This window comes from Corvus moneduloides, chromosome 5 (genome assembly GCF_009650955.1).
Source record: "Corvus moneduloides isolate bCorMon1 chromosome 5, bCorMon1.pri, whole genome shotgun sequence".
In the NCBI taxonomy this organism is placed as follows: Eukaryota; Metazoa; Chordata; class Aves; order Passeriformes; family Corvidae; genus Corvus; species Corvus moneduloides.
In genome coordinates this window covers 15,936,198-15,963,978 of record NC_045480.1, presented here as the reverse complement: position 1 = coordinate 15,963,978, position 27,781 = coordinate 15,936,198, and the positions used below count along the sequence as shown (strand labels likewise).

The window sequence follows — 27,781 nt, the reverse complement described above, 5'->3', positions numbered from 1 at the left end:
TTTAGGTAACATTCAGGGAAAATGAGGAATAAACACATGAAAATTTAGGCACATGGTTTACTCTTCTGATTTATTGTATAAGAAATGCAATAATTTAGGAATAAATAATATAAAATATTATAGGAAGTAGAAATAAGAGGGTGGTGCCATTAGCAACTTATTTTCTAAATTCAGTATCAACTGGATAAAACTGAAATATTTTCTGAAGGACATATGCTCAGCTCGTACATTTCACATCCTCTAAGTCTGTGGAATGAGGCTGATTTACATACTAACAGAGAATATTGCCTTGAATCTTTGAAGAGATACCCTCAGACTAGGATAAATCTGGGAGGAGGGAAAGAGTTAGACATGATGTTATCTTCTGTTTCTTTACAGTTTAAATAAAAAAAATAGAAGTTTCTCCTTTCTAAATTGTCTATTTCTTATGCCAGCATTAAATACATTTTTTTCAGGCTTCTATGGACAATGGCAGACAGGGAAACAGAAACATCTTTTTAATCAGAAATACTTTTGATCATTAGTAAATACTAGCAGGAAAAGCTATTATAAGGCTTGAAAGATGAAAGGGCTCTTGTTTCAACAAGATGAATTTTTCTGTTTTCTCCTTAGTGTATTCCAAGAGGTTTGAGACCTTATGATGAATGGTATTGCATTAGTGCACATTTATTATTTTTACTGTAGAAGGGAGAATACAAAGTTTGACAAGTCATTAAGTCTGATCTGTTCAGTCTAGTTTTGGAAGAGTTCTGACATATATGCCAGAGGTAAAAGTAACAAGCTTACCTTGAAGTTTTGAGCTACAGAGAGTGTTAAATACAAGTTAGTTTTAACCCTGAGGTTTTACCTGTCATTCATATAGGAACAAATGGCAATTTTATCTGAGTGAGTATTGCAGTATTATCCTAGACATCTGAAACTGAAACTAGAACCTCCAGAAACAGAACATTAAATGTGGTTCAATTTTTTTTCTTTAGTTATGGAAAGACAACTCCCAGCAAAGTCTGTAGAACCCAATTTTTTCTGAGTTTAGGCACCTGTGTAATGGATTATGTTACAAATTGTTGTATTTCAGCAACTGAAAAAAACCCTAACTAACTAACTAACCCTAAATATTCATTAACTTTTGGCATAAGTTGTCATGAAATTAATAGAAGCATAACCTATTTAAAGTTTAGGATAATCTCAGACATCTTTTAGATGGTAACTATTGATGGATATTCACTTTACAATGATGCCAACTACATGTGAGGGAAGGGCTCCACATCAAAAATATTCTGGCAGCAGAGGCAGTTTAAGCATATGGAAGAGCAAAAAATGCATTTAAACCAGCTCTGTACATGATTTATGTCATGGAACACCAAGAGAGAAAATGACCATTTATTTCTTATCACAAGAAAATTACATATGTAATAAACGTGGAAGTAATGTCGTGCATATTTTAGGATTTGGAAGTGTAGCTTAAGCGAACACAGCAAGAAATTCTGGGATCAAAATGTATAGTGAAAAAAGAGGAAGAAGATCTAAGTGTAGTCAAAGAGAGAAATTCACATCAAGAAAAGGAAATCCTGCATAAAGCAGGTAAGATGCTCATTAATGTCATTCTAAAGTATTTCTCATGTTAGTAGTCAGTGATATTGGAAATTCTGCAAGTTATTTATGCTACTTGAAATGTAAATTTTGGTACCATGGGAGATATGAAAACTATGTTGAATTCCCAAGGCAAAGCTGTTAATAAAGTAGGTGAACTGAAACATCAAATAACGCATCTGCAGCAAATGACTTGTACCAAAGAGAGAAAAAGAGCAGCTCTGAAGATGTGCAAGGACTTTAACAGATGATTTGCTCTTAAATATTCAAAGATGTGGCATACCAAAAGTACTGAAATCAACATAGTTTCTCTTTTAAGATTAATGGCTTTATTGTACAGGAGTCAATCCTGTAAGATTCCCAGATCCCTGAGCTCATTCAGTGGAACACTGACTTGTGTTCATAACCTGAAGCACATGAGTTGCTGCAAAGACAGCAGAGGAGCTACAGACATTCTTGGGCTAGACCAGGGCATGGTGTTCAACTGCTTCTGTAACCAAAACCTTAAAGAGAACAATGTCTAAGGCAGACTTTCTCTGTTGAGGTCAAGTTGGAATACTGATTTATTTATTTTTAAGTATAGAAAAGAGTTATTCTGAAAAGTTGTGCAGAAATGATACTAGGAATAAACTCAGCAAAATGAGGAATGTGTGTATCCTGAGAGTACCCTCTGTACAGTATCTCCCCTTAAGCAACTGTTCAGCCCTGAATCTTTTCTAATTTTTTAGTTCTCTTAAACTATTGTTATGCTACCATTCAGGAAAATTAGACTTTGCATCAGAATCAGCAAATCATCTAGTGTACTTTTTCACAGGATTAAGGTTGTCCTTGTGGGAGCCTGCATGGTTGGAAGTGAGTTACACACCCAAGCTCAAACCAGAACAGTAAAAAACCCCAAATCATTCCTAGACTGCAGAAGAGGCTTACCATCCTGAATCAGTACGGTTCTACATTTTTAACTAAAATAAAGCCAATATTTTTCAATGGAATATTACCACCTAAATAGCATATTCACTACAAAATAGACTACTGTCACCCCAGAGTTCTACCCTGGGGGGTTTTTTTCATACAATACATCTAGTGTGTTTTATAGACTATGGAAACTGTAGCTGTTTACGAGAAGGATATGACTAAAAGAGAGAACTTTCTTTGTCAAATCAAGCATCAGGAAATCCATAAGGAAAAGATTTTTCTGAAGGAATAGCTGTTAAAAGGGATGGTAGATCATGTAATGCAGGATACAAAGGAAATCAGGCCAGTCTTAAACGTCATAGAATCTGAAAAAAAAAAAACATAAGGTAGGAATGTTCTTCTATTTATAGATGCTTTAATTCATCTGGTTTTAATCTTATTGGTCACAGCAACATCATTTGAATTATGCTTACTGTAGGCACTTTGAATTAACATAAAATGCCAGGATTTTCTTGCTACAGAAAAAAATCAGGAAAAGAAAAAAAACGGGCAGGCTGATGTATTTCTGTGAAAAGCTCCAAAGACAGAAAGGTGAATTTATCCTTGATGTAATAAGTGGCCTTCTTAGCAATACTTATCCTTGCATGCTTTGCATGTGGCAGTTGGAATGATTTATATAAGATCCTTCCTGAAGAAGAATGTATTGTGGGTGTTATTCCAATAACACACAATGACTTAATGACAATAACACAATGACTTAAATTGTCATGGATTGCTGCTGTGAAATATTCAGATAAATTGATTTAATAAAAATTTTGCATTATTCAGGCAGAGGATATAGTTCTGCAAAGTGTTGGTAAATTAATTCAGACTGCACGTGTTACCAATGAAATTACAACTGTTTACAAATACTGTATCTATATATGTATAGTATTTGTATGTTTACATATATATATATATATATACACATACACATATATATGTCCTTATTTAACTTTAGTCAGAAAGAATCCTCATCTTCTTGTAGATCCAAACAACTTACCTGAGCAATACCTTTTTTTCAGTGTGTTTTAAGTGGTTGAGCTGTTATTTTTGTTGTTGATATGCATTAGCAGCAACTGGCTTAAGAGATTATTCAAAGAATTTCACTCTCATCAGAGCTGCTGTCTGTGACTGAATCCTTTGGCTTTAGGAAATTTGCAGTCTCTAATGTTTCTGTGCAGTAGGAACCTAAATGTGAGCTGAATTCTATTAAAATGGAGGATAACCTTGAAACACATGTTTAGTTTTCAGCATGTGTTTTAATGATTAGTGGAGCTCACAAGTCAGTGCATGTCCAAGTGATTTGCCAAACTTGAGTGTAAGCAAAGGGGGAAGTTAGTTTCTTACTCCTAATGGACTTGTGTGTTTGTCAAAATCTTCTAGACAGAAAAAGAAGATTAAGTTCAGCAGTTTGTAGAATGCGACAAACAGACTACTGGTGAAGTGGTTTTTAGACCCTTTTTTGTGTTGAGAATTAACTTCTACCCATTTTCTGCAGTTAACACTGCTATAACTTTCTGAGTTCAACATTTACTTGAGAATAATCAAACACTTGTTGACAAGTTGTTAAGTCATAAAAAGCAAGCAGCTGCTGTCCCTAAATGTTGAGCTTCATAGTACCTGCCCAATCTTGGAGACTAGGAATTGTGTTTAGTGTTTGTCAGAAGAATTAATTTCCATGAAACTGCTGGAGTTTATATGTTTATGCAGTCTTATTTCTCAAAATTGAGCCTGGGTGAGTAAATTGTTTTATCTTCTTGAGGAAGGGCTCACTTTTGATCAGTATGTGAAGATGCAGTGCTTTAAGGTACATCATTACACTATTGAAGCCTTATGAAAATGACTTTGCCTTTTATATAGTGTATTCTACTTATTATTATCTTGTACACACATGCCTAAGATTATGCCAGGCTGAAGCTTTTCATGTGAGTCAGATCGAATTAAAGTATCAAACACTTCGTACTTTAGAAAAAAGGCATAGGAGTAGACATTTATTATTTATAGGCAATAAATATTATTGCTTATAGTAATATCTTCTTAGAGATTCATATTAATTTAATCAGAAAAATACTGAGTTAGTAAAACTTAAATAAAATTACAATTTTTTTCATTATTGATGCTGTTTATATCCTCTTATTCAACTAAGGCTTATAACAACTGTTAAGGAAGTGTTATATCTATTTTTCCAGATAGAAAAATTAAGATACAGAGAAGAAAGTCAGTTGACAGAGTTGAAGTGGGAATGTTGCACCTGATCTTCAGGTTTTAATCAAAAAGACTTTTATATCCTCTCCTTTTTGTACAGGCAAGACTAAAGCTAATTCCTCCCTTGCAATATTCACGTATCTGTTTAATTCCATCCTTTAATTGCTACTTGAGTTTTAAACAGGATGGGGTATGTGAGAAGGAGCTGTACAGGATGGGGGAGGTGTTAAATTGTTATTTTTTTTCCTGTTTCCTTCATTTGTAGTGTCTGAAGACACGGTAGAATGTTTTTTTGAGTTAGCAAATTGGCAGAACTAGGAAGAGCAAGCACACTAATAAACTTGTAATGCATATCACTTCAGGAAGTTTCTAGAAGTTGTATATTCAGTCTTTCTCCAATAAGTAATTGCTAACACTTGCTACAAACAATGCAACAAGCTCTTGGTCAGTGTCTTGCAATAGTTAAAAAATCAAGGCTATCATTGGTTTTTTAACTATTTCTAGCAACAAGGTGATTATATAGTCCTCCTTTTTTTATTATTATTTTATTTCTACTTCCTCACCATGATTTTCTTTATGAATGCTATCAGATATTGCTTCCTTTGAGTCTCTTTTCCACTAATTGCCCATTAGTCATCTTGTTATTTATATGGCCAATGTGCATTTATGGTTTTTCAGATCTTGTGGGTGACTCTTGCATACTAAATTATTTTTGAACATTAACATCAAGGCAAAACAGTCTGACTCTTCATGCTGTGCAGTTTTACACCTTAGGGAAGCTTTCAGTAGAAGATTACACATTATACATGTGAACTGTATTGTCTCACACTAATATTAGAAAGAGCCAAACCAAACTGTTTATGTTTTTTAAATTGAATAACCTGAGTGACATTAAAGGACAGTAGCATGTACTATTGTGTACACTGATGTATTATCTAGGTTAATGTAGAAGAAATGTGTTCTTTTTCATGCTGCATGTTTTGTCCCAGCTGTTGCATGCTCTTGTCTTGTTTTTTCTTTTTTTTTTTCTTTTTTTTTTTTAATTTTAGGAGCTTCAGACACAGCTAGATGAATTTAAAAGAAAATACGAGTGTGAACTAAAGCAACTAGAGAAAGAGAAAGAAGTACTAACTGGGAAACTTCAAAACTCTTCACTTGAGGTAAACTGGGCATAAATTTAATGCAGTAATAAAAGGTCTCTTCATTTTTCATCCTGAGAGATTCTGGATTAGATTTTAATACTATTTCTTGTGTCTATCACTCAATAAAATATGCAAGGACTCCAGATAGAAATAACAGAAATAACTGCTTCTAAATATCTATGAAGGTTTTGACAAGCCTATTTATTTCATATATTACTCTTTGGAGATGTGCTAACGTGAGGAGTTTAGCTTTATCAGGGTTGCAGGGTGACTCTGATTGTTCGTTTACAGGACAAAGTGAGATTAGAATCTTCCTTACAGCTCCTGTTAACTTTCTGATTTTTTTTTGATGCATAGAGATGTATCTTCACTGATTCTAACCAGTTTCACTTCCTTCAAGTTCAGTGGGAGTTTGTATGGCAACAACTCTGCAAAAGCTGACGACCTAGATCTTCTTCAGTTGACATTTATAGATTCTCAGTGGCCATAATAAGCTCTTGTTGAGTGTTTAAAGACAGAGAAAGGACAGATAGGCTTATCAGGAGGCTAAGCAAAATGTTGTCCTCCCTTTACTACCTCCACTTTCCCACATGCCATGACTACCCCTTGGTGTGCATGGTCCAGCAATCAGGGCATGTGTTGTACTCACAATATGCAGCTCCTGTTTTTTCTCCCATCTGTGCTATACTAGCTGTACTAGTTATGAGTGCAGCATGGGGTTTTCTTCTTCATTTCTCCATTAAAACATATTTATACATTCTGTTATCAAACAGTGACATTCTGACATTCGATTTCCCAGTCTTACAAATACAGAATTTAAGTGTAGTTTAATGTTCTTAAATTTCTGTCTTTTTTTAAGTTTCATTACACATCTGCATGCCACTGTTTCCTACAGATTCTACTCTGAGAGAATTTTGGGTCAATCCAACCTATGTTGACCTATTCAGAGTGAAAGGTTTATGACATGAAGAAATTATTCCTCAGGTTTTGCAGATGCAAAAAATAAGGTTGTGGGTCATCAAATTACTTTTCTTGAAATCACATGTTCAGGACAGTAAAATATGAAAGAAACCTCTGTTTTCTAACTGCTCATCCACTCACATCACAAGATCATGGTAAATTAGCAGAGAGTGGTGGGAAATTATTGCCACTATAAACATAAATAAATAATATCAAATGGTACATAGCATGCCATATGTTATGTTCACAATGCCATGGTAAATATGAACAGATACACTAAGAAACATTTTATTGTATCTTAAAATCTAACTGCTCTCAAAAAGGAAGTGCTCCATTTGAAGAGAAATTTTGCATTTTTCTTGATTACTTCAAAAGTTACTTTCTGAACTAATAACTCGGCAGTATTGCCAGCGTAGTGAAGTTGTTTCAACTTGTAATAGTTTCCTGCTATAGGTACATGAATATTCACAGCCAAGAAAGTACCATTTACTATATAACATTATGTTTCACTGAGGGCATATTTCCCATCTGGGAACCTTTGCAATGGCTCAGCCCAGAGCTTCCGCCTCAAAGGTTAGGCAATGTGCTGTTACTAATCCAGTTCTAACCTGGATACAATTTTAGATCTAAAAATAGCTTCCTTGGCTGCCTAAGACCCATTTTTGGTTGGGCTGACACAGCTGGAGCACTATGCAGAGTAGACAGAAGCATGATAATGTCATCTCTCCGGGGTTGCACTTCAAAGTGGCAGTATTTCTGTATTAATAAGATTTTTTTGAATAAAGAAATCAGACTTGCATCTGTTTAGTCATTTGGAAAGAAGGATGTGAGATCCTTTGAGGGTTGAATGCTAACTGATTAGAGCCCTCCAGTTCCTTGCTTTTGCACTACAGGATCTCTTCAGCATGTGTTAGAGGATCTTGGTGCCACAATATAAGAAAGATATAAAGATAATAGAAAATGCCCAAAGGATGGCTATGGAGATGGTGAAGGGTCTTGAGGGGAAGCTGTATGAAGAGCAGCTGAGGTCACTTGGTCTGTTCAGCCTGGAGAAGAGGAGACTGAGGAGAGACCTCACTGCAGTTACAACTTCCTCGTGAGGGGAAGTGGAGGGACAGACACTGATCTCTTCTCTGTGGTAACCAGTGACAGGACCCAAGGGAATGGCCTGAAGTTGTGTCAAAGGAGGTTTAGGTTGGATATTAGAGAAAGGGTTTTCCCCCAGAGGGTGGTTGGGCACTGGAACAGCTCCCCAGGGAGGTGGTCACAGCACCAAGCCTGACAGAGCTCAAGGAGTGTTTAGCCAATGCTCTCAGGCACATGGTGTGACTCTTGGAGATGGTGCTGTGCAGGGCCAGGAGTTGGACTCAATGATCCTTGTGGGTCCCTTCCAACTCAGAATTTTCTATGGTTCTGTTCTTCTGTTCTGGAAATAGAAGATACATAAAATGGAAGTGCAGACATCACCTTGTCATGATACATCTTTGAACAGTGCTAGCACAGCAATGCCCATAGTTTTTATGGATCTTGGAGATACCACCAAATAGCAGACAAAGACTATGTTCACACTGTTCCCTCTGGTCAGGAACTGCTGCCACAAGTTTAGAAACATTGTTTACTGTGAACTTAATTGAAGTAACTCTGAAATAAGCCTAAAAAAGCCAGTAGAATGCAATTTCTTTATTTTGTTGTTATTTCTTATGCCATATTACTGTTATGATAGAGTAGCTTCATAGTAGGAGTAAAACTCTGTAGCATCTGGGCACCTTATTTTGAATCAGAACAAATTCTCAGTTGCAGTGGCTTTTCTATACTGCATGAAGAGACAATTTTAAGTCTTTTATATTAAATCCATACCCTAGCAATGCATTGAGGAAAATGTGCTTACAAGCACAGTGAATTAAATAGTCAAAGCAGGAGTCAAATGGGTGATGCAGCTGTGATGGCGTTTGCAGCCTTATACTTGCCAAGTATTTTTATTAATGGGCTATCCAAGTCTGAGAAGTACTTCTTCAAAAGAATCAAGCCATCCAATCCAGAAGGACAGTGATGGTTAGAAATGAATGAAACTTGAAAGACTTCTGAAATATTTCAAAATTATCAGTCATCTTTTAGTAATAGCTGTTCATTTATTCGTTACTTGCAAGACAGTGGGACATAAAATCAGCTGTTGTAGGAAAGGTCAAGTGCAAACATAACCCTGGAATTTGGAAAGAATTCAGCAGAACCTAAAAAGATGCTGTTGCCTTGAGTTTATACAGTAGCTAGGTAATGTTTGCGTCTCTGAGATCTTATGCAATTCTGGTGGATAAAAGTGAATTATTAATGGTATTAAAGTACACATTTTTCAAGAACTTTTGTTTTGCAACAGGAAGACATTATAAAACACAAAATCCCACAGTGTTGCTGGTTCATTAATAATGAAAGCATCCAAATAGATTCTGGACTGATGTGAGTTGGCATGGTTTCATGGCTCAAACGCTGCTTTACCAACTTAAGCAAATTGAGGGTCTGGCTATCTGTTTAGAAACCAGGAAGTGAAATAAAATACTTGGGCACTTCAAAACATTCCAGAAAAGGATTTTCATTGGTTTGTTTGAAAGCCTTTTTAATTGCAAGACAGGAGGAGGAAACCTGATAGGATGGAAATGTTTGTTTCTTAACCTCTGATATGTTAGAAGTAACAGGATTCATGAGAATGTGTTTGTATGCCTGATCCATTTCTGTAGGGCCTTTCCCCTTATTCACTGAAAAATAGTGGTTTTAAAACTACTTTTCCATCTGATTTCTTACTACATTTTGTTCCCGGCTTAGCCTGTTTCTAGTTGGTATGATCTTGTTTCAGGTTAGAAGTGCTTTGGGCCAATAATTGTCTGTGAAGAGTTGGGGAAGTTTATAACATTGTGACCGCAAATGAAGTTTATATAGACCTCTTTTCATCTTTCCTGCCTAAATGACTAATTTGCTTAAGAACTATTCCTAGTAACATTTCTCCTGTTTCAAAATTTTCTATTATAAAATATACCACATATTTCTCTGGCAAATTATTTTCAGTCACTTTATTTTCAGGAAGCCCAGAAAAAAAATGCACACTTGAGTGTAGTGATGCTAATGCATATTGTGTCAATTGATATGAGGGACTGTGTAGCATTAAGTGTTTCACATCAAAGGTTAGTTTTATAAGGAACTGCAGTACCTAAAAACTTCAGTGTTTCCTTTCTTTATATAGGAAAACATTGGCTTGAGTTCAATAGGTGTGAAGACAAAGTAGTTTTTTTGCCTGTAACCAGAAGCCAAAGTGTCCCTTTGATTAAATATTATGATTTACCACATTTTTTAAAAAAGTAATAAATTTCAGCAGCTCTTGAAACAAAAGTATGGTTGCCAAGTGGCTGTGACATCTGCCTATTCTTGGAGTGTATCCAGGCCACAGATAGATCCCATTACACAGATATATTAAAGACAATTAATGCTTTTCATTACAAATAGTATTTGGCAATTATTCTTCACTAACTTGATTAGACAAATATTTTTGTGTGTATTTAATTGGATGACACAACGGAAGAAGCCAAGAAACAACTGGATGAATAGTGAACTTAAACTCAGTCTGAGGCAGATGAAGCTAGGTGCTCTTTCAATTTAAATATATCAATTTTGTTGGATAGTTTCAGCAGAGCCTTAGGTCTGCCTTCTGGTTTGTGCCATATTATTGTGCAAATTGAGCTATGGATTGCACGTATGAGATGGAGATGATTTGAAATTTTTAAAAAGTACTTGACGAGCAACAGACAGAATATGCAAAAGGGTTATCATTCTTCACTGAAAAAGGGCTCCTTGCACAAAACAAGCGTCTTGCTATTTTTTCATAGAGCAACGCAAGCTCATAAAATCTATTCAGCTTTACATAATTCCTCTCCATTGTGAATGCAGCCATTAATCCTATCCTGCTGACTTACTTTTCTGGAAGGTGTCTCAGCTGAAGCAAATATTAGAACAACAAGCAAATAATTTCAAAGAGTCACTGAAGAAACATAATCTACAGTCCAACAAAGAAAAAGAGACACTTTTGCAGGATCTTCAAAACACCATTAAAGAAAACCAAAATGTTAAACTGCAGTTGGAGGCATCACATCAAAAAATCCTAAAAATGTTGGAGAAAAGCAAGAATCAGGAACTCAAGGTCAGTTTACTGTATACTAATGTAAATATATATAAATATATATATTTATGGGGTAAACCATCTAAGTGAGAGCCAATTATCAAAACTCAGTTACCTCCAATTAGCTTAATGATGGGTTGCCATTGTTGCACATAAAGAATTGTTCTGTGATTTTGAAACCTCCTCCTCATCAGGCTGAGAGGGGCTAGTTGGTGGTTTGTGGGGTTATTGTTTTATTTTTATAATTTTAACATTTTAACTTAGACCACATTGTGAATACAATATACCCTACAGTTAGGCTGCAATGAATACAACCTCCTTTATCTGTGCACCTGCTTCAGAAATACAAGGGAATTCCTGAGTATATTAATAACAGGACTCAGTTTTATTCTTTTTCATCCATTATTAATTTATACATAAATACTTAAGAAGAATAATAGACATGAATGGGGATGTGTATTGCCTTATATACCTCCAAGAAATCAATTCAATAAGTGGATAACCAAAGCTTTTAAAAGTTCAAGCGGATTGATTTCAGTGACAAAATGTGAATGCAATATACTGAAGTTCTAAAGACTGTTGCTGTTCAAGAAAAAGTCAACTTGAAAAATGTACATGTGTTTGTGACATGGAGTTCAGATGACCCTGTTGGTTCTCATAGCTTAGAGAACCTTATGAAATGTAGGTGATAAAACCACCCTAAGTAGAATTTAATATCCTGTTTATATATTCCAAATAGAATTCCAGTTTTGGCAAAACCAAGCTGAAGGCAGTGAGGTGGTAAGAATGAAACAGAGGACAGGAGTTTGCTTTCAGAACCCCTACAGAGCAACTGCTCCATCATTTACAGTGTACCAGCAGTACTTCTAATGACAGTGGAAGCTTGAGCCAAGAATGATACAAGGAAAGTTAGAAGCCTTTTTCTGACACACTGTGATAAGTAAAGACAAACAGGTCAAATCTGGGAGGCTTTGTATGTTGAATAATAAAACTTTCTAATGTCAAATAGTGCAAAGATGTCGGTGTTATTCTTTCATCTTGCACAACAAATCTGAGAGGCGATACCCTGACAATTTATCTTGTACCTATTAAGTGTTAAAATTTAACTTCAGCTCATTTTTATACTTGCATTGATAATGTGTCTTGTGAAGTGGTGATGAAAATTAAAGTTCTACAATGCAAGGCCATATTCATCCTAGCATTACAAGTAAAATAACAAGCTGATAAATAGGCTCCAACTACTTTGTTTTGGGGGGGACTTTTGCTTCCAGGAGGCAGAAGAACGCTTGAAAAAGGAATTTAATGAGACTTTCAAGATCCAACGTCAGTCTCATAGGCTGGAAATACAAACCTTGGAAGAGAAAGCAAAGAAAGAATTACATGATGAACTTGAGCAGATACAGAAGCAGCAAACCCTGTTGCTAGGTATAGTGTCATGCACAGCTCCTACTGCTTGATTATATATATGCTGAGAACCACTGACTTTTATCCCATTCATTTTCCTTCCCATCTTCTGGGAACTCAGGTCTTTGTTAATCTCCTCTTTCATACCCCGCAATTTCAACAATATAGACTTAATATTCTTTGTTAGCCAAGCCCTCAATTGTCAGCAGCAGAATGTTGCTGAGAGAGTAATCTGGTGTACAACATTCAAGTATGTATTATCAGTCATATTAGATTGGAAAATTATAATTAGTTAATATGACTTTACTCTTTTCTATGTTGAGAAGAATTATTGTATGTGCTTCAACTCTGTTCTATTGAGTTCAGCAGTGGAGATCAGTTGCTCCCTATGTACTGTTTAGGCAGTTTCGAAGTGCCCTAAACTGTTTAGAAGTAAACAGAACACTGCACTAGGAAGATGTGTAACATCTCCAGGTTTAATCTCAGGTTATTAAAGGTCATCTATAAAATGTTTTTTAATTAAAGAATAATTTGATTGTATTTAAAGTACAAAGTGAATTTTCTTCTTGGTTTTTGTCCCCCCAGTAATTAAAATTTGGTAGAAAGATTTCTTTCTCTCTAAAGCTTATAAATTTAATAAATAGATTCTCTTCTTCAAGAAAAATTGTAGGGAGACAACAGAGATAGAAACTCTTTTCTTCTTGTACTTGAAAAACTTGCACGTAATATACACAAAAGTTGCAGTATATGACAGATGAGCTTACATAAGCGTTGTACTTCTCTAATAAAACCAGAGCCTCAGTCTGCATTATGGCCCTCTATAAAACACCAGTGGAAATAACAGGGAAGCTGAGGGGTGCTCCAGTAAAGTCCAAGATTAGAAGAAACAATTGCGATGATGTAGTCTGCAATACAGCTGACACAGAATGACCTCTCCGACTCTGACGTTGAGTCATTGCTATTGTAGCTCCATATCATCTCACTATTGCTCAGCTGAGTTACCTCTCTAGTAATAGGAAGCCATTATGCTTAATGGGGAGGAGTTGAGGAACAAAGCAAAATGTAATATATTAATGTTTTCACCTATATTCCCTGTATCTGCCTTTCCCATCCAGCTGGCCTCTGACTGCCTAAATGATTGTCTGTCTGACTGTTACTAGGATCACTAAGGATGGAACTCTCTGAACAACAGACATCATGCATGAACCTAAAGAAACAAATAGAAGAGCTACAAATGGAGCTCAGGAGTGTGAGGACACTGAAGAAGCAACAGGCAAGGGACCAGTTTGTACTTCATTGCCATGTTGTGTTTAGCAAAAGCAATAATATCAAATTTCTCTCCAGCGATAACAAAAGTATACAGTCTCTTCCAGAAATGGAATGGGTTTTCTTCCTTTATGTCTCACTTTAAATGTTTATAATTTTTTCCCTATGGGAAGACTTTTTCTTTCCAATTAAAGATCAGAATCTACAAAAGAAGTAGATGAATGAATGTTACAATAAAATAAATTCTGTGGGGACTATAGAATATATTCAGAAACTTTTGATCACTGATTTTGTCTTGCATATATATAGCATGGCATGTATAATTGAAAAAATCAGATCACAAAAATTAAATGCATGCAATTCCAGGAAGATGTTAATATTAAAAATAAGGGGCTGTGAATAACTAAATTTGACCTTTTTCTTAGGAAGGAAGTAGCCAAAGCCAGATCAGATCTCTTCACGATGAACTGGAAAAATGTCAGCGTGAAATTTCTGAACTCAAGAAAGAGAATTTACTTTTGAAGGACACAATGGAGCTACTCAGTGCTGAGTTGGAGTCACAGAAGCAAGAAGCTGCACAGCTTCAGGATAGAGATAAACAGCATAGAAGGTTTGCCTTGAATTCACACTTGACAGTGCTATGTAGAGATTCAATAATACTGCCAGCATGAGTGGTGATCTAAGTGCGATGCATGTCAGAATCTTTCCTTTCTAAAGTACTAATTTTAGAAGCTAGGAATTTTGCAAAAGCAGTAGTTAATTTCACATTTTCCTCCAGCCATAATAGATACATTTGAACTAATCGTTCATTGTATGTCACAGAAAAATATGTCTAGTGTATCCCCACAGGAGTGGCCTGAGAAAATGTGCATAATGTCAGCCTTTCAAAGGCACTGGAAGACATAAATCCCAAACTCACCAAAGAGCTATCAAGAAAATATCAAGACTCTGAGAATAAATATCAGGTTTTTATACATACTCTCTGTAGCTGAAACCAATGGACTGTTAATTCCAAAGGGGACACTTGAGAGTGCCATATATACCCTGTAAGAGTTTGCTTTGGCTGTAGCAGCCAGCTTTGCACAGGGGGAGTAAGGGCAGTGTCAGTGGACGCTGACAGTGCCTCTGGCTGATGGTGAGCCTGGTGCTGTGAGATGCTGTCAGAGTACAGGAAGGGCAAGGTGACTTAAGTCTTGGCCGTCTTGTAGAAGGTAAACCATGTCTTCTTCGAGTAGCCACAGGCACAGCACAAGTGGTGCAAATGGGTCTTCCCATTTGTGTACAGAAAAAGTGCAGAATCCCAGGATCAATTTGGGATTGGGTTGGAAAAGACCTCTGAGATCATTGAATCCAACTAAACACCACCATGTCAACTAGACCATGGCACTGGGTGCCATGTCCAGTCTTTCCTTAAACACATCTGGGAAGCCCATTCCAATGGCTAATCACCCTTCCTTTGAAATTCTTCCTAATATCCAACCTAAATCTCCCCTGGCGCAACTTACAAAGGAGACAAGACTGAGTTCACTGCCCACTGCAATTGTATGGCTGTTGAATCCTTTGAAATTTCTGGATGAACATATTTAACACATTTTCTTTGCAGAGAGACTGAGGGATCTGGTGTGTGCGTACCTTTCAATTAATTTTTACAATGGTGTAGAAAGTCTGCCCCTAACTACACAAGCTGTATGTATAAAAGGATTTCTGAAGAGTGTGTCTTTAAAAGAATCTTTAAAATTATGACCCATATAATCTAGAGAAAACACTCAATGGATAGAACGTCTCTCTGCAGACTGGCAGAGTGGCCAGAGTAATTCCATTCCTGTCTACCAGTCAGGAGCTATTTAAAGAATGAGAAACTTTTTTTTTTTTTTTTTTGCAATGGCACTCTTTGGAGAGTTACTTCAAAGTGAATTTCATTTCAAGCTTTTGAAGCAAGATCAACAGAAAGAATTGCAAACCAGAGAGTTTCATTAATGCCCTCAAGCTACCTTGAAGGAATTTAGAGCCTCTGTTCATGAAGAGAAGAATTATTCACGTGTCAGCGATGAGGTCTAAAAGGCTTCAGATGCTAAGGCTGCTGGGCTGGAGGATTTTCTTTGCAGGGAATAAATGGCGTAGCTCTACTAAGTAAGCATTTGAGAAGGAAGCATTAATGGAAATTATGTAAGGAGAAATCCTTCAAATAACCAGAGGTAGGACCTAGAGACCATCAGAGTGGACCTAGGCACCTCATACAGGCTGGTCTGAAATTAACCCATGGAAGACCTGAAACATCAACTTGCAGCTCTTGTTTTGCTTTTGCAGGACTACTAATTTGTGTAGGGGAATAGTTAAATTGGTGCATATAAATAACTGCTATTTTTACTTTTAACAACTGTGCCTCTGTCTTATGCCAGTTTCTTTTCTGATTTGAAAGCTGATAGTGGCTTGTTATTTGCATATGACAAATTTTTATAACAAATTACTTAAAATTACTAGTCCTACTCTTGCCATGTAAATGAAACCAGTAATCTGCCTGAAGTAATAATTCCTCTTTCTATTCTCTTGAATTGTGTGAATTCCGCCTCCAGTACAGAAAGCTTTTGCAAGGATTAGGATGAGAGCAGACAAAGGTGTTTTTATGAGAAGAGAGAGCAAGTCCCAAAATGGCTATTCTGAAGGAGAATATTCTACTCCTGAAGATTCATTTCAAGGATTCTTCTCCCTTTTTTTACCCTTATTCTTTTGCTGCTTATTTTATGCTAAGTGCCAAATCAGTCACTTCCATGGCTGTTCTCTAATTTCAAGGGGAGAAGTCTTTCATGGACCTTTTGGCCTTTCCTGAAGCCTTTCAGAAACAAGTGAAACAGGCTTCAGAACACATTAAAAAGAAAATAGGGGAAAACAGAAGGTAAACTGAATGTCTTTTGCGAAAACTACAATTGTTAATATGCGAAGTTGAGCACATCTATTTTAATCAGTAAACCATAAAACATGGGCTCTCTATTGAGTTAATCAAAAAGTTTCTCCAAGGTTTAACAAAGCAATAGCAAACAAAAATCAAACTATGATTCTTCAATAGATGCCTACTGCTTTTGGGATTGGTATTAGAATGCAATCTTACAGTTAGGCTTGAGAAAATGTAAGGCATTTTTTTAGTTTTCAGTTTATGGTATTAACCATATCAGTGTCTTTCAAAATATATTGTCTGAAAAAGATAAATGTTATAGTTAAAAGCATTGTTACAACATTCTTCACTTTTTTTTAAGATGGTGATGATAGGCAGTATTAAATGTTTCTGGTGCCATGATGTACTGAAATATATCATGAGAGCCTCATGTTAAAATCTCAGATATTTCAACATAATTTTTCTTAATACAAATAAGTCCCTATGGTACTTTATTGTCATGTTTTATCATTAATGTAGAAACTAACCCTAGGCAGAATATCAATAGAATCATTATACAGAATAGATCTTCCCTTTCCTGAAGGGTGAAGGTCAAGTACTTTTCAAAATAATTTTTCTCTTCCTAAGTGTTAAAATGTTTTTTCTCAGATTGCAATCAAAATGTCAAAGTCAAGTCAGTAGACAGAAGCGAGATCATTGCCCAATTAACTACCTTTGCAGTCAATAAAACGCCTCAAAACTGCATGCTTTGATCAATGATCATAAACTAGTATTGAAACATGAGAATTCAGACATATTTTAATACCAGTGAAAGGCTACTGGTAGAAGACCTCAATATCAAGCATAAAAAAGAACTGGACTTAATGAAACGAGATCACCGGCAGGAAGTTGACAACATAGTATCTGATTTCAGCAGCACTCAGGCACATCTCCAAGCAAAGATTTTCTCCTTAGAAACTGCGTAAGTAATTTAATAATAAACTCTGGCTAATGCTGGCAATGAGTTCTGTTTAAATTTATTATTCTTACTATGTACAGTTTTTGTATTAATCATAAGTAAAATATTATCAGGATCAAAATAGAAGTGTATAGGTATTGTCTTTGCAAACCAAAAAGACCCAGATACATTGTAATAAATTCTGGATATCGTTTAATCGAAAACACTATACATGAAGTTTCATAATGCTAAATTAAAACTTGCATGTCGGATCTAGAAATTTTATGAAATGAAAAGTCATCTTTGTCGCAGAGGATACCAGAGGCCTTGATCCATGATCTTGTACTTAATTTTGTTCAGCAGAGCAATGTTGTTGAGTAAAAGCTTCTTAACCTCATTCTCACTCCCTTAGAAATTTCCAAGGAAAATGATGCTCATGTAAATAAATGCACTTTTCAGCCCCCTGTGGAGTTAAGAAGTTCTGTGGTGCTTCAGATTGTACAGAAGAGACCTCTCAGAAATAATCCCTTATATATATCGCTCATCCTTTTCTCTTATCCCAACTGCACAGCAGAAGCCCAGAGAGAGACCTGGCATGTAAGCAGGCCTCTAACCTTTAAACTTTTCAGATGTAAAGATTTATCTTTTTATTTAAACTCTGAGATAACTCTAAGATGATAAGAGTTGGGGGTGGTCCTCTCAAAGATGTTTTCCCACACATTAAAAAAAACCCCACAAAATGGTGTTTTGTATTCTGTAATACATTTCTCAGTATGTGTCCTGGTTATGGCAGGTGAACTTCATAGCATTCAGTTTCTTAAGCAGCAAAATTCATGAACTTGGCTGATTACATAATTACTTGTCTTCTTATGGGTCAATCAAATGTATGTTTCTACACCATATCTAAGAGTTTCCATATCAAATAGCATTTGAATCTTTTCCCCTGAGAAAGGAATTAAAAAAGCTGAACTCAGACTACAGATTTTGACTTAGCAGGGTTACTAAAGCAGTGTGTATATCCAAGCCTCATTTAATGAAAGTTACAGGAATTTAGTATTTCTGAGGATTCTAAAGTTACTGGGTCAGGAAAGAGAACAAATAGATGAATATTGATGTGTATTGATACGTAACACTGATTTTTTTCTTTAGGAAACTAGACTAGCAACATGATGTGCAAGCTTGTTACTATTTTACACAAGGGGCTGGATGTTACACTGGATAGAAGTTGTGGATTAACCCTGGCAATTTATTTTGGAGCTCCAGAATATTGTGTACTTCTATGTAAACCATGTACAGATGCCCATTTTTAAAAAATGCTGTTTTATCAGAAAGGACTGGCTATGTCCCTGTATTTTAGGCTTGGAATTTAGGGAAGAGTACATCTGAGGTGTCTCTTGAACATGATCTGAAGAAGTTTTTTTTCTGGTCTGCATTTTCTTTGGTACAGACTTAAAGAATTAGAAGAAAAGTCAAGAAAGTGGGAGTCCACGTCTGAAGATACACACCTTATAAACTGTCTGCAAGACAAATTAAGTGAGAGAGAAGAGATTATCAAGCAGCTGGTGGTAAGACTGCTTTTTATATGTACATCTGTGTTTTGGAATCTGTTGAAAGGCTCTATTCAGTGTTTCATGCATTGCTTCAGACTGGTTGTTTCTTTCTGTTCTGGAATACTTTGGCAAATGTATCTTTCCATACCAGCTTCCAACAAATACATGTTTCCATACACATAACTTTGTTTCCCTTCAGGAAGGAAGAAAATGTCAGCATTCACTTGCAGCCAGCACTGAATCTTACAGGAATCGGTCATTTTCTTTCAACCCTACTACAGTATGCTTGACTCCCTCCAGAAAGGTAAGATGGGCAATGCAATTAAAATCACAAGTCGTGATTGTTTTTATTACTGTTTGGATCATACAGGCAATCAGGACAATAAAAGTGTTAAAAATTTTTTATGATAATGTTATTCAGCAGAATTCTTTCCAATAAGCCAGCCTACAGTCAGTTGTTGAGCATAAGAGAAATTCAGTACAAGTATTTATGCAACAGAGATAACAGGTGTTTAAGCTGATACAAAACTCTGATGACATCAGTCTTCCACTGGGATTAGCATGGCCATTGCTTGCAGATTTGGGAGTTACTAATCGGCAAGCATCGAGGAAAATTACGAATCAGTTTGAGTTGATTGGTATCTGCCCTTTGTCATTTCAGCCCCTCTGTGTGATACTGTCTACAAATAGCCATAGAAAGAAGGCAAGTCAAGTTTGTGGAAAGCACCTTGGTGTGTAAAAAATCTCAGGGTCAAATACAGAGATTGTTTTAATTGGATGACAAAATCCATGGATACTCACAGCATACTCTGAGAATTTAATTTAAATGCCTATAGCAAAAGAAGTCTTCCTATTTGGGTATTCCTCACAAGACATGTGGGAATGAAGTATTGTTGAGGTTTTATACTATAAATTGTAAAAAATGTGTATGTAATGAAGTTTTCTGTTACAATAAAAAGCAGCAGAAGAAAACGGTTGAGGTGCCCAGTCGTGTTGTCAGTGTTCCGAATTTAGCTTCCTACGCAAAGAGCTTTTTGAGCTGTGACTTGAGATCAAAAAGAAGTGCTCCTCAAATAACAAAATCTACAAGCTTAGACCGGAGTCCTGGCTGCCTCAGGGTGGGCTCTCCATCAATACAGTCCTCAGACAGCAGTGCTGCCACAAGGTATTTGTCCTTTTTGTATGACAATAAATGAATTCATATTTAGAATCTTATAGGCAATTCAAACACACTAGACATTTGGAAATACACAACGATGTAAGGCTCCTACTGCGCCGTGAACTCGGTGTGTTTGGTTTTCTGCAGACAGACCCAGAACTTTACTGCAAAAGTGGGCTATAATCCCTGCCCAGCAGAGTTTATGCTTGCAATCCCCCCGGTAAAAAAAACAAAAAACCCCAAACCAAGAAACACACACACAGACACACACATACCCACAAAAAAAAAAAAAAAAAAAAAAAGAAAAGAAAAGGAGATGCAAGTATTTAACTAAGAACATAGTTAATTGTGAACATGGCATCTTTCAGTGGTTCTGTTAAGGATGTGTCTTCCTTCTTATTTTTATTGCCTCACCTTGCACTTGGTAGATATAGATGGCATGTTTTTATTTTAGGAGATATTTGACTGAATCTAGGCTGATGTAGGCAAAGGTTAGAGACTTAAAAACTGATTAGCAACTAAACTTCTTTGGTGTTTTCTCCCCAAGGAGCTTAAATTCTTCAAATTTATCAGTTATTTAAACAATGTTCAGTGTTTTATAACATGAACTCTCTCTTCAAGAAATAGTTAAAAATGTATGTAGCTAATATCCAGTTAAAAAGTCCCCAAACCTTACCATTGTATTTCAGGACAAAATCCAGCCTTCTCGCCTATCTCGTGGTGGAGATTAGTTATCCTGTACATTATGTGCAAGGGAGTTCTTTCCTTGGGGGCAGATGGTGCTGACTACTGACAAAAACAACCTGGGACACAGGCTTAGATCCTGTTTGGCAATTCCCACTTCTTAAAGATACAAACATGCTGTATCATGCCAGATGACTGCCAAGGCAAATGAGATTTCTGTTTTAAAGAGAAACAAATGTGCAGGGAGACTCGGGGTAGCTTGGCTGCTACTTGCTTAATTCTTTTACATCAGTCAATTGAAAGTTAAGTCCTATTCACTATCATATGCTAAAAAATCCCGAATGATGGAAAATCAGGGACTATGTAATAGGATTGATTATGAATGCCAGGTAGTGTTCAGATAAATTTTTCTGTTTCAAATAGAACTCTTATCCAACATTTTTAATGCATAAATTGTATTTCCTATTTTTAAGAGTGAATTGCAGCTGCCATTCTCTGATTTTCAGGACTTCATATTCTTGAAGCATCCTTTTGTTTAATTTTTTGGGATGTCAAGTTAAGAACTATGTTCAAATGTTTCTCCATAGCTGTTAGGCTCTGCTTCATGCTTTTCTTCATGTTACAACCGGTGCTGCTAGCCCAGTTACCTGGCTGGCACAAATCCCACTAAAATTGTAGTTGGCACCTTTTGGTCTCATCCATTCATGTGAGCACAGAACCATTCACAGGATCATGAGTTTTTCTGGGAAAAGTGTTACATATTGATAAGATGGTACGTAAGTAGGACGGTAATGCTAGTGCTTATTTGTTTGCACAGGACACATGGCAATGAACCACCACAAACCAAAGATGACCAAAACCAAGATCCTCAGCACCAAGAATGGTTTACTAAGTATTTTTCATTTTAAAGCAAACTATTTGCGTACTTCTCAGAATTACTGTAAAAGTCATTCCTGTTCTCTTTTTTATGAATGATAACCCAATAGATGATTTAAGGGAAGGAAAAAAAAGATGTAATTTCTAAGTAAATAGTTAGGAATACCTGCACTTTCTTACATCTAGTAACTATGGAGTTATAGGCATGAATTTCAGAAAAATGCATTTTTTTAACAATTTCTGTAAAAATGAAGAAAAAGAAAAAGTCTGGATACTGTTATGTGAAAAGACTTTTTAATCAAGAGGCTGTACCACTCCACAATTTCATTAAATATGCAACTTGGACTCTGATACGTCCTGTCAGTTTGGCACCAGCTGGAAAAGGATCTTCTGTACGTTTATACACTTGCTTCATCAGCTGTTTAAAGTAAGTTCTGCATCTAATAATGTAATTTTAACATTTATTGCTTTTTGTTAAGTGAATGTTATGCTGTACAGCATGTGGTACACCATCAAAAATAGCATGTTTATAGCAGGCTGGTTTAGAAATAATTTCTGGTTTGCTTCATAAACTGTTTTGTATAGTCAGCATTGCTGTGTAATATTCCCATTGAATTTCAATACATGTATCAGCCTGATAAATGAGGATGATGTGTAAGTATGAGCATTAAAGTTTGTAAATTACCCAATTTCTGTGGTTTGTAAATTACCCAATTTCTATGGTTTTCAGAAGAGTTCTATGTCATGCTGAATTAAGTCAGACATGCGCCAAGTTCCAGAGTGATGGCAACTGCATACTTGTACCTTTTATCTCCATACTAGTTTTATGCCCATATAAACACAAAGCAGGGGAATGACTACATTTATCAGATCATGCTAACTCATTGTTGGGAGGAAAGAACTCATGAAGAAGCTGTCTTGGGTAATTAACCCAATTAATGTGAACGGCAGAAAAATGTGCAACTAGCAGCCTGCTATTAAAGACAGGATAGTTCCTCTTCAATTGCTTTGAATCCCCATTTAATTTCGACCAGCAGGGCCCAGCTACCTAAAAAGATTTTACATGTGCAAAGAGGTGTACCTCCAGCCTAACCTCTTCTTACATCAACAGCCAGCAAGACCTGCACTAACAGATGCCAACACTTCATACAAAACAGCCACTGCATCTCACTGGTGGTGCAAAGGTGGAAGGAAGGGCAGAACACTTCTACAGGCTCTCATGGTTTGACACTGGCCCAATGCCAGGCACCCACTAGAGTCGCTTGCTCACCCTCCTGTGCCACAGCTGGGCAGAGGAGAGAAAGGAAAAAAGTTAGCGAAGGCTTCATGAATTGAGATAATGACCAGGAGAAAACAATTCAAGAGCAAAACAGGCTTAGCTTAAAGTTACAAAGTTAATTTATTGCTAACAGAAATCAGAGGAGGATAATGAGAAGTAAAATAAGCCTTTAGAAACACCTTTTTCCCCCAGCTCCTCCCTCCTTCCCACCGACAGCACAGGGAGACAGGGCATGGGAGTCTTTGGTCAGTTCATCATCGAGATTCTCTTCCACTACTCTGGGAGAGGAGTCCTTCCCCTGGTGAGACCGTGGGAGCCCTCCTACGGGACACAGTTCTCCGTGAACTTCCCCAGTGTGGGTCCACTCTCAGGAGCAGCAGCCACCCCGCCCCTGCTGCAGCCTGAGCCCCTCCCACGGGCCCACAGCCCTCCCAGACTGCTGCGCCGGGGCTCTCTCTGTCCACAGGGTGCAGTGCTCCGAGGACAGGCTGCTCCAGCCTGGAAGCAGGGCCCCCTCTCTCCACCGGGTCTCCCATTGGATCACAGCCTCCTCCAGGCATCCACCCGCTCCAACACGGGCACCTCCCCCACGGGCTGTGGGTGGATCTCTGCATCCCCCGTGGACCCACGGGCTGCAGGGGGACAACCTGCTGCACCATGGTCTGCACCACAGCCTGCAGAGGAATCCTAGCTCCCCCACCTTCTCCACTGCCCTTGGTTTCACCATGTTGTTCTCCCTCACATGTTCTCATTTCCTCCTCTCCTCTGACTAGAAGCCAAAACCTGTGTGACTTTGTTTTGATTTTCTTCTTAAATATGCAATCACAGAGGCATTACCAACCTCTCTCATTGGCCCAGTTTCAGCCATGTCCATCTTTCAGAGCCATCAGATTGGCTCTGCTGGACATGGTAGAAGTTTCCGGGAGCTTCTCACAGGAGCCATCTCTGTGGCCTCCCTGCTACCAAAAACCAGGTCGTGCAAAAACAATACACAGGCCAATACTTTTCATCCCAATTGTCCAGTATGTTTTCCAGAATGAACTGTGTGGTTGGAAAAGTGTCTTTGGCAGCAGATTTGGTAAAAAGGCACTTTTCATACTTGTAATCAAGAGAGATGTTAGTGTACAGTAACACTGATCGGTGCTTTGGTATCTGTGAGGATGGAAACGTGCAGTGCTGTTTTCATTACTTCTCATCCACGCTGCCCCAAGAACACTAAGAATTTCAATACCCAATTAACCATTCTTATTTCCAGGGTTACAACAATTAATTATTCAACTCTGCCCCCATAAAGGTATATGCAGAAGTGGTTATACGAATGAATTAAATTTGTTGCTTAGTAGTACAGACAGGACTCTTTTGCTATTTCTACCTCCAAAATCTTTTTTGGCTACATTCAACTTACTAAATAGAGCACTGAAATTGAACATAATTCTGTATATTGGACAGCGCTGGTGACCCTACCTCCACAATGAGTAGTCTTTATTTTGAGGGTAGGTATTTTGGACCACCTCTACAGTAGCCTGAGAGACAGAACATCAGTTACATTAGGCCTGCATTATATATCCCACCCTTTTGTGTACATTTTTCCATTTCAATTCATCCTATAAGAACCAAATTTGTGTATTCCAAGACACCTTCCATGAGGTGAGCCAGTCTGGAGGAGAATGACAATTCACTTCCAAAAACTGTGTCTGACCTACATACAGACAATTCTTAAGGGTGTTTCTGCAGTAGTACTCATGGATAATTACTGGTTCACAAAACATTTAAATATTCTAGTAAAATCAAACACTAATCTTTGCAAGTATTTTGATCATACCAAAAAGACAGAGGGGAGAGCAAGGGCCACCCTCTCTAGAAGGAACAGGATGCATTCTGGGAGACACACTTCTACCAGAAAGCACCCTGAACAGCAATTCTGAATATTTTCCATGGAAACATAAAACCAACCCATACTTTCATAATAAAAGATAATTTATTTGGCTTAATTGTTTTAACTATATTTGCAGTACAAATTACATTATACAGAAAGCATACAAAGAATGCTTTTAAAATATTGAGCTGTGTAAAATTCAAGATTATGTTTGCTTCATTGGAGCAGGAATATTCGCAGATGCTTGTTCTAGGTAAGCTAATGGACCTTGAGGCATTTCTGCAGGCTTTTTGTGCTGCACACTGATGTCTTCCAGGACCTGTTGCCAGTGTCGCAGTTTACTCAAATGCTTCTGAATTAATGCTTCTTTTCTCTGCAATTCATTTCTTAATTCTGAAACATCCTGTGGATGAAAAAAATTGTGTATTAGTAAACAGACTGTATTCATAAGAATAACCACCTCACATAAAGAGCATGTAAAACTTTTTTAGACCTTAAGTTTTCAAGCTGATCTTAGAGTGGAAAAATGGAATAATGGAGATGTGTCTAGTGCTACAGAGGGAAAGCACTGTGAATGCACTAGTGCTGTTCACCTATGTCACATATTTCAGAGATCACCACCTCCAGCAAAATCTGACTAACTGGTTTGTCTCTTCCAATGAATTATCAGTCATGTTCCAATACTCCACACAGCAGCAGGCATCCACCTTCTCCAGGTTCATGGTGAGAGTTATGGAAACAGTCAAGTTCTACCAACTTAAGGTACAGCATCACGTTGAGAAAATTAATTAATTAATTAATTAATATGAACAAGGTGATTAAGGTACATGGCGTATCTGCTTTAACACAAGACAGGTAAATTAACATACCTCTTTAATTACTTGTTCTGGTTTCTGGACTGATAGCTGCAGTCTTTTTTGTAGAAAAAAGCATTCAGTTTGTCTTGCAACATCCAGAAACTTTTGGATGCACTGATCAACACCTAAACATATAACAACATTATTGAAAGAACAGGTTCCAGAAAAATAAGATTCCAGGCTGCTAATGGTAGTGGTCTATTAAAAACACTTTTCACAGTACTTTCTAGAAAGAAAATCTTCAGAACATCTAAAATGATGTATTTATAAAACCAGTAAGCATCGGTGTAAAACACTGCTTTACAAACTTACAAGTTCTTTTAGAAGCGCAGGACAACACTTCCTCCCAAGTTTTATTTTATTTCTGACAAGGAGTAATAAAATAATTAATGGAACTTGGGTGAATAAAGAAAACATTTCTGCATGCCTAAGCAACAAGCTCAATGTAGGGTTCTAAAACGTGCCCGTATTGAGGAGAATATTCTGCCCTCATATATTACACACTACTGTTTTGGTAATAAAAGCTGTTCCATGCCAGCAAATGAATATGACCAAATAATGCAGAAAGGAGTTTTGAAAAGCATTTATGCCGGTTTTGAAACGCCACTTCAGTAAACCTTCAGAAAATTTTCAGGGGCAATTGCACTTCTAAAGAGTAGTCAAGGGCCACTTTTCAATCTCCTGTTCATACCAATATTTATTCCGCCTCCACGGAGGTGCGTCACTCAATTCCTAAAGCACCGCTACTGAGCAGCCTGGCCTGGCCCTTCCCCCCTCCCGTTAATGCTTCATACAGCTTCCAAATGCATCACATCACTTCCCGGGTGCTTGAAACACGCGTTTCACCGCACGCCAGTAATAACCCACCCAACCCCAGGAACCAGCTGGCACAGTCAGACCTTCCCACCAGACCCCGGTCATTCCCGGGTGGGTTTCTTTCCTGCCACTGCTCCGAGCAGCGTTGCACCGGGAAGGGGCCAGGCCCTGCTCCTCCCCAGGGCTCACCGGTGCGGATCTCCTCCTGGTCCGTGCCGTTCACGTAGTCCTGGCTCACCAGCGAGGCGAAGCAGGCCTGCGGGGAGGGAAGCACCACGCTGAGCGGCTGCAGGGGCCGGCGCCGGCAGGACAGCGCCCGCCCGCGGCTGCCCCCCCTCACCTCGAAGGAGGCTTCCAGCTCGTCCACCAGCGTGTTGTTGGGGTTGCGCGGTCCCGCGGGCGGCGGGATGAGGCCGGGCGGGCCGGGCGGCCCCGGCGGCGGCGGCCCCGGAGCCTGGGAGCCGAACATCCCGCCCAGCGCGCCCGCCATGGCGGAAGGGGCGGCCGCGCATGCGGCGGGAGAGGGGCGGACCCGGCGCGGCCCCGCCCGCTGAGGGCCGGACCCTCGGGCAACCACTGTGTGTGGGTTGGCTTATGGCCATCACTCCTCGCCCTGGCGCTGGGCACGTGTCTAAGAGATACTTTAATATATTGATGAGATCCCTGCTTAGTCTTCTCTTCTCAAGACTAAGCAGGCCCAGCTCCTGCAGTCTCTCCTCATAAGAGAGATGTTCTGGACCCTCCATCCTCTTCACAGCCCTCTGCTGGCCCCTCTCCAGTAGCTCCGTATCTTTTTTGCGCTGAGTCCAGAACTGGACAGAGCACTCCAGAAGTGGCCTCACTAGGGCAGAGGAGGGGGGGGAGGATTCCCTCCTTCAATCTGCTGGCCATACTCTTCCCAGGATACCACTGGCCTTGCTGGAACAAGGCAAGCAGAGACAGCAAAGCCATTCTTCCCCGAGGGACCATCCTTCTCCTGCCTTTGCCCTGCCTGCATCTCACAGATGTGAGCCTGGGTAAGCACTGGTTCACTATCACTTGTTCCACAACATTTAACAAAAAACCCCCCAAACCCCACCCTAAACAGAAACAAATCCCCATCTTCTAGACTTGGATCCCCCAAACTGTCAAGAAAACATCAGCCCACGTTTTAAGTGTCAGGTCTGTTTGACGTTTG

At 38.1% G+C, this 27,781-nt stretch overlaps 2 protein-coding genes across 7 annotated transcripts in view; one reads left to right on the top strand and one right to left on the bottom strand.

The window, feature by feature from the left end:
• The window catches only part of FAM184B (family with sequence similarity 184 member B), a 39,661-nt gene extending 17,196 nt beyond the window's left edge, over window positions 1-22,465 (top strand). Inside the window, exons 3-12 of one of the 6 annotated variants that reach the window (XM_032109846.1) lie at window positions 5,799-5,909; window positions 10,819-11,031; window positions 12,282-12,435; window positions 13,575-13,687; window positions 14,106-14,290; window positions 17,379-17,531; window positions 18,955-19,072; window positions 19,257-19,361; window positions 20,020-20,222; window positions 21,718-22,465. In XM_032109846.1, coding sequence (XP_031965737.1) covers window positions 5,799-5,909; window positions 10,819-11,031; window positions 12,282-12,435; window positions 13,575-13,687; window positions 14,106-14,290; window positions 17,379-17,531; window positions 18,955-19,072; window positions 19,257-19,361; window positions 20,020-20,222; window positions 21,718-21,808 — 1,446 coding nt within the window. In that variant the 3' untranslated portion in view covers window positions 21,809-22,465. The other 5 variants (XM_032109844.1, XM_032109847.1, XM_032109849.1 and 2 more) reach the window with 5 other exon arrangements.
• Window positions 22,466-25,019: 2,554 nt separating this feature from the next.
• MED28 (mediator complex subunit 28) lies at window positions 25,020-27,226 on the bottom strand. Its single transcript, XM_032109261.1, has 4 exons — window positions 26,945-27,226; window positions 26,794-26,860; window positions 25,801-25,913; window positions 25,020-25,334 (listed from the first exon to the last, which is right to left on the bottom strand). The coding sequence occupies exons 1-4, from the start codon at window positions 27,092-27,094 to the stop codon at window positions 25,137-25,139; spliced, it is 528 nt and encodes a 175-aa protein (XP_031965152.1). The 5' UTR covers window positions 27,095-27,226; the 3' UTR covers window positions 25,020-25,136.
• Between the last annotated feature and the right edge of the window lie 555 nt (window positions 27,227-27,781).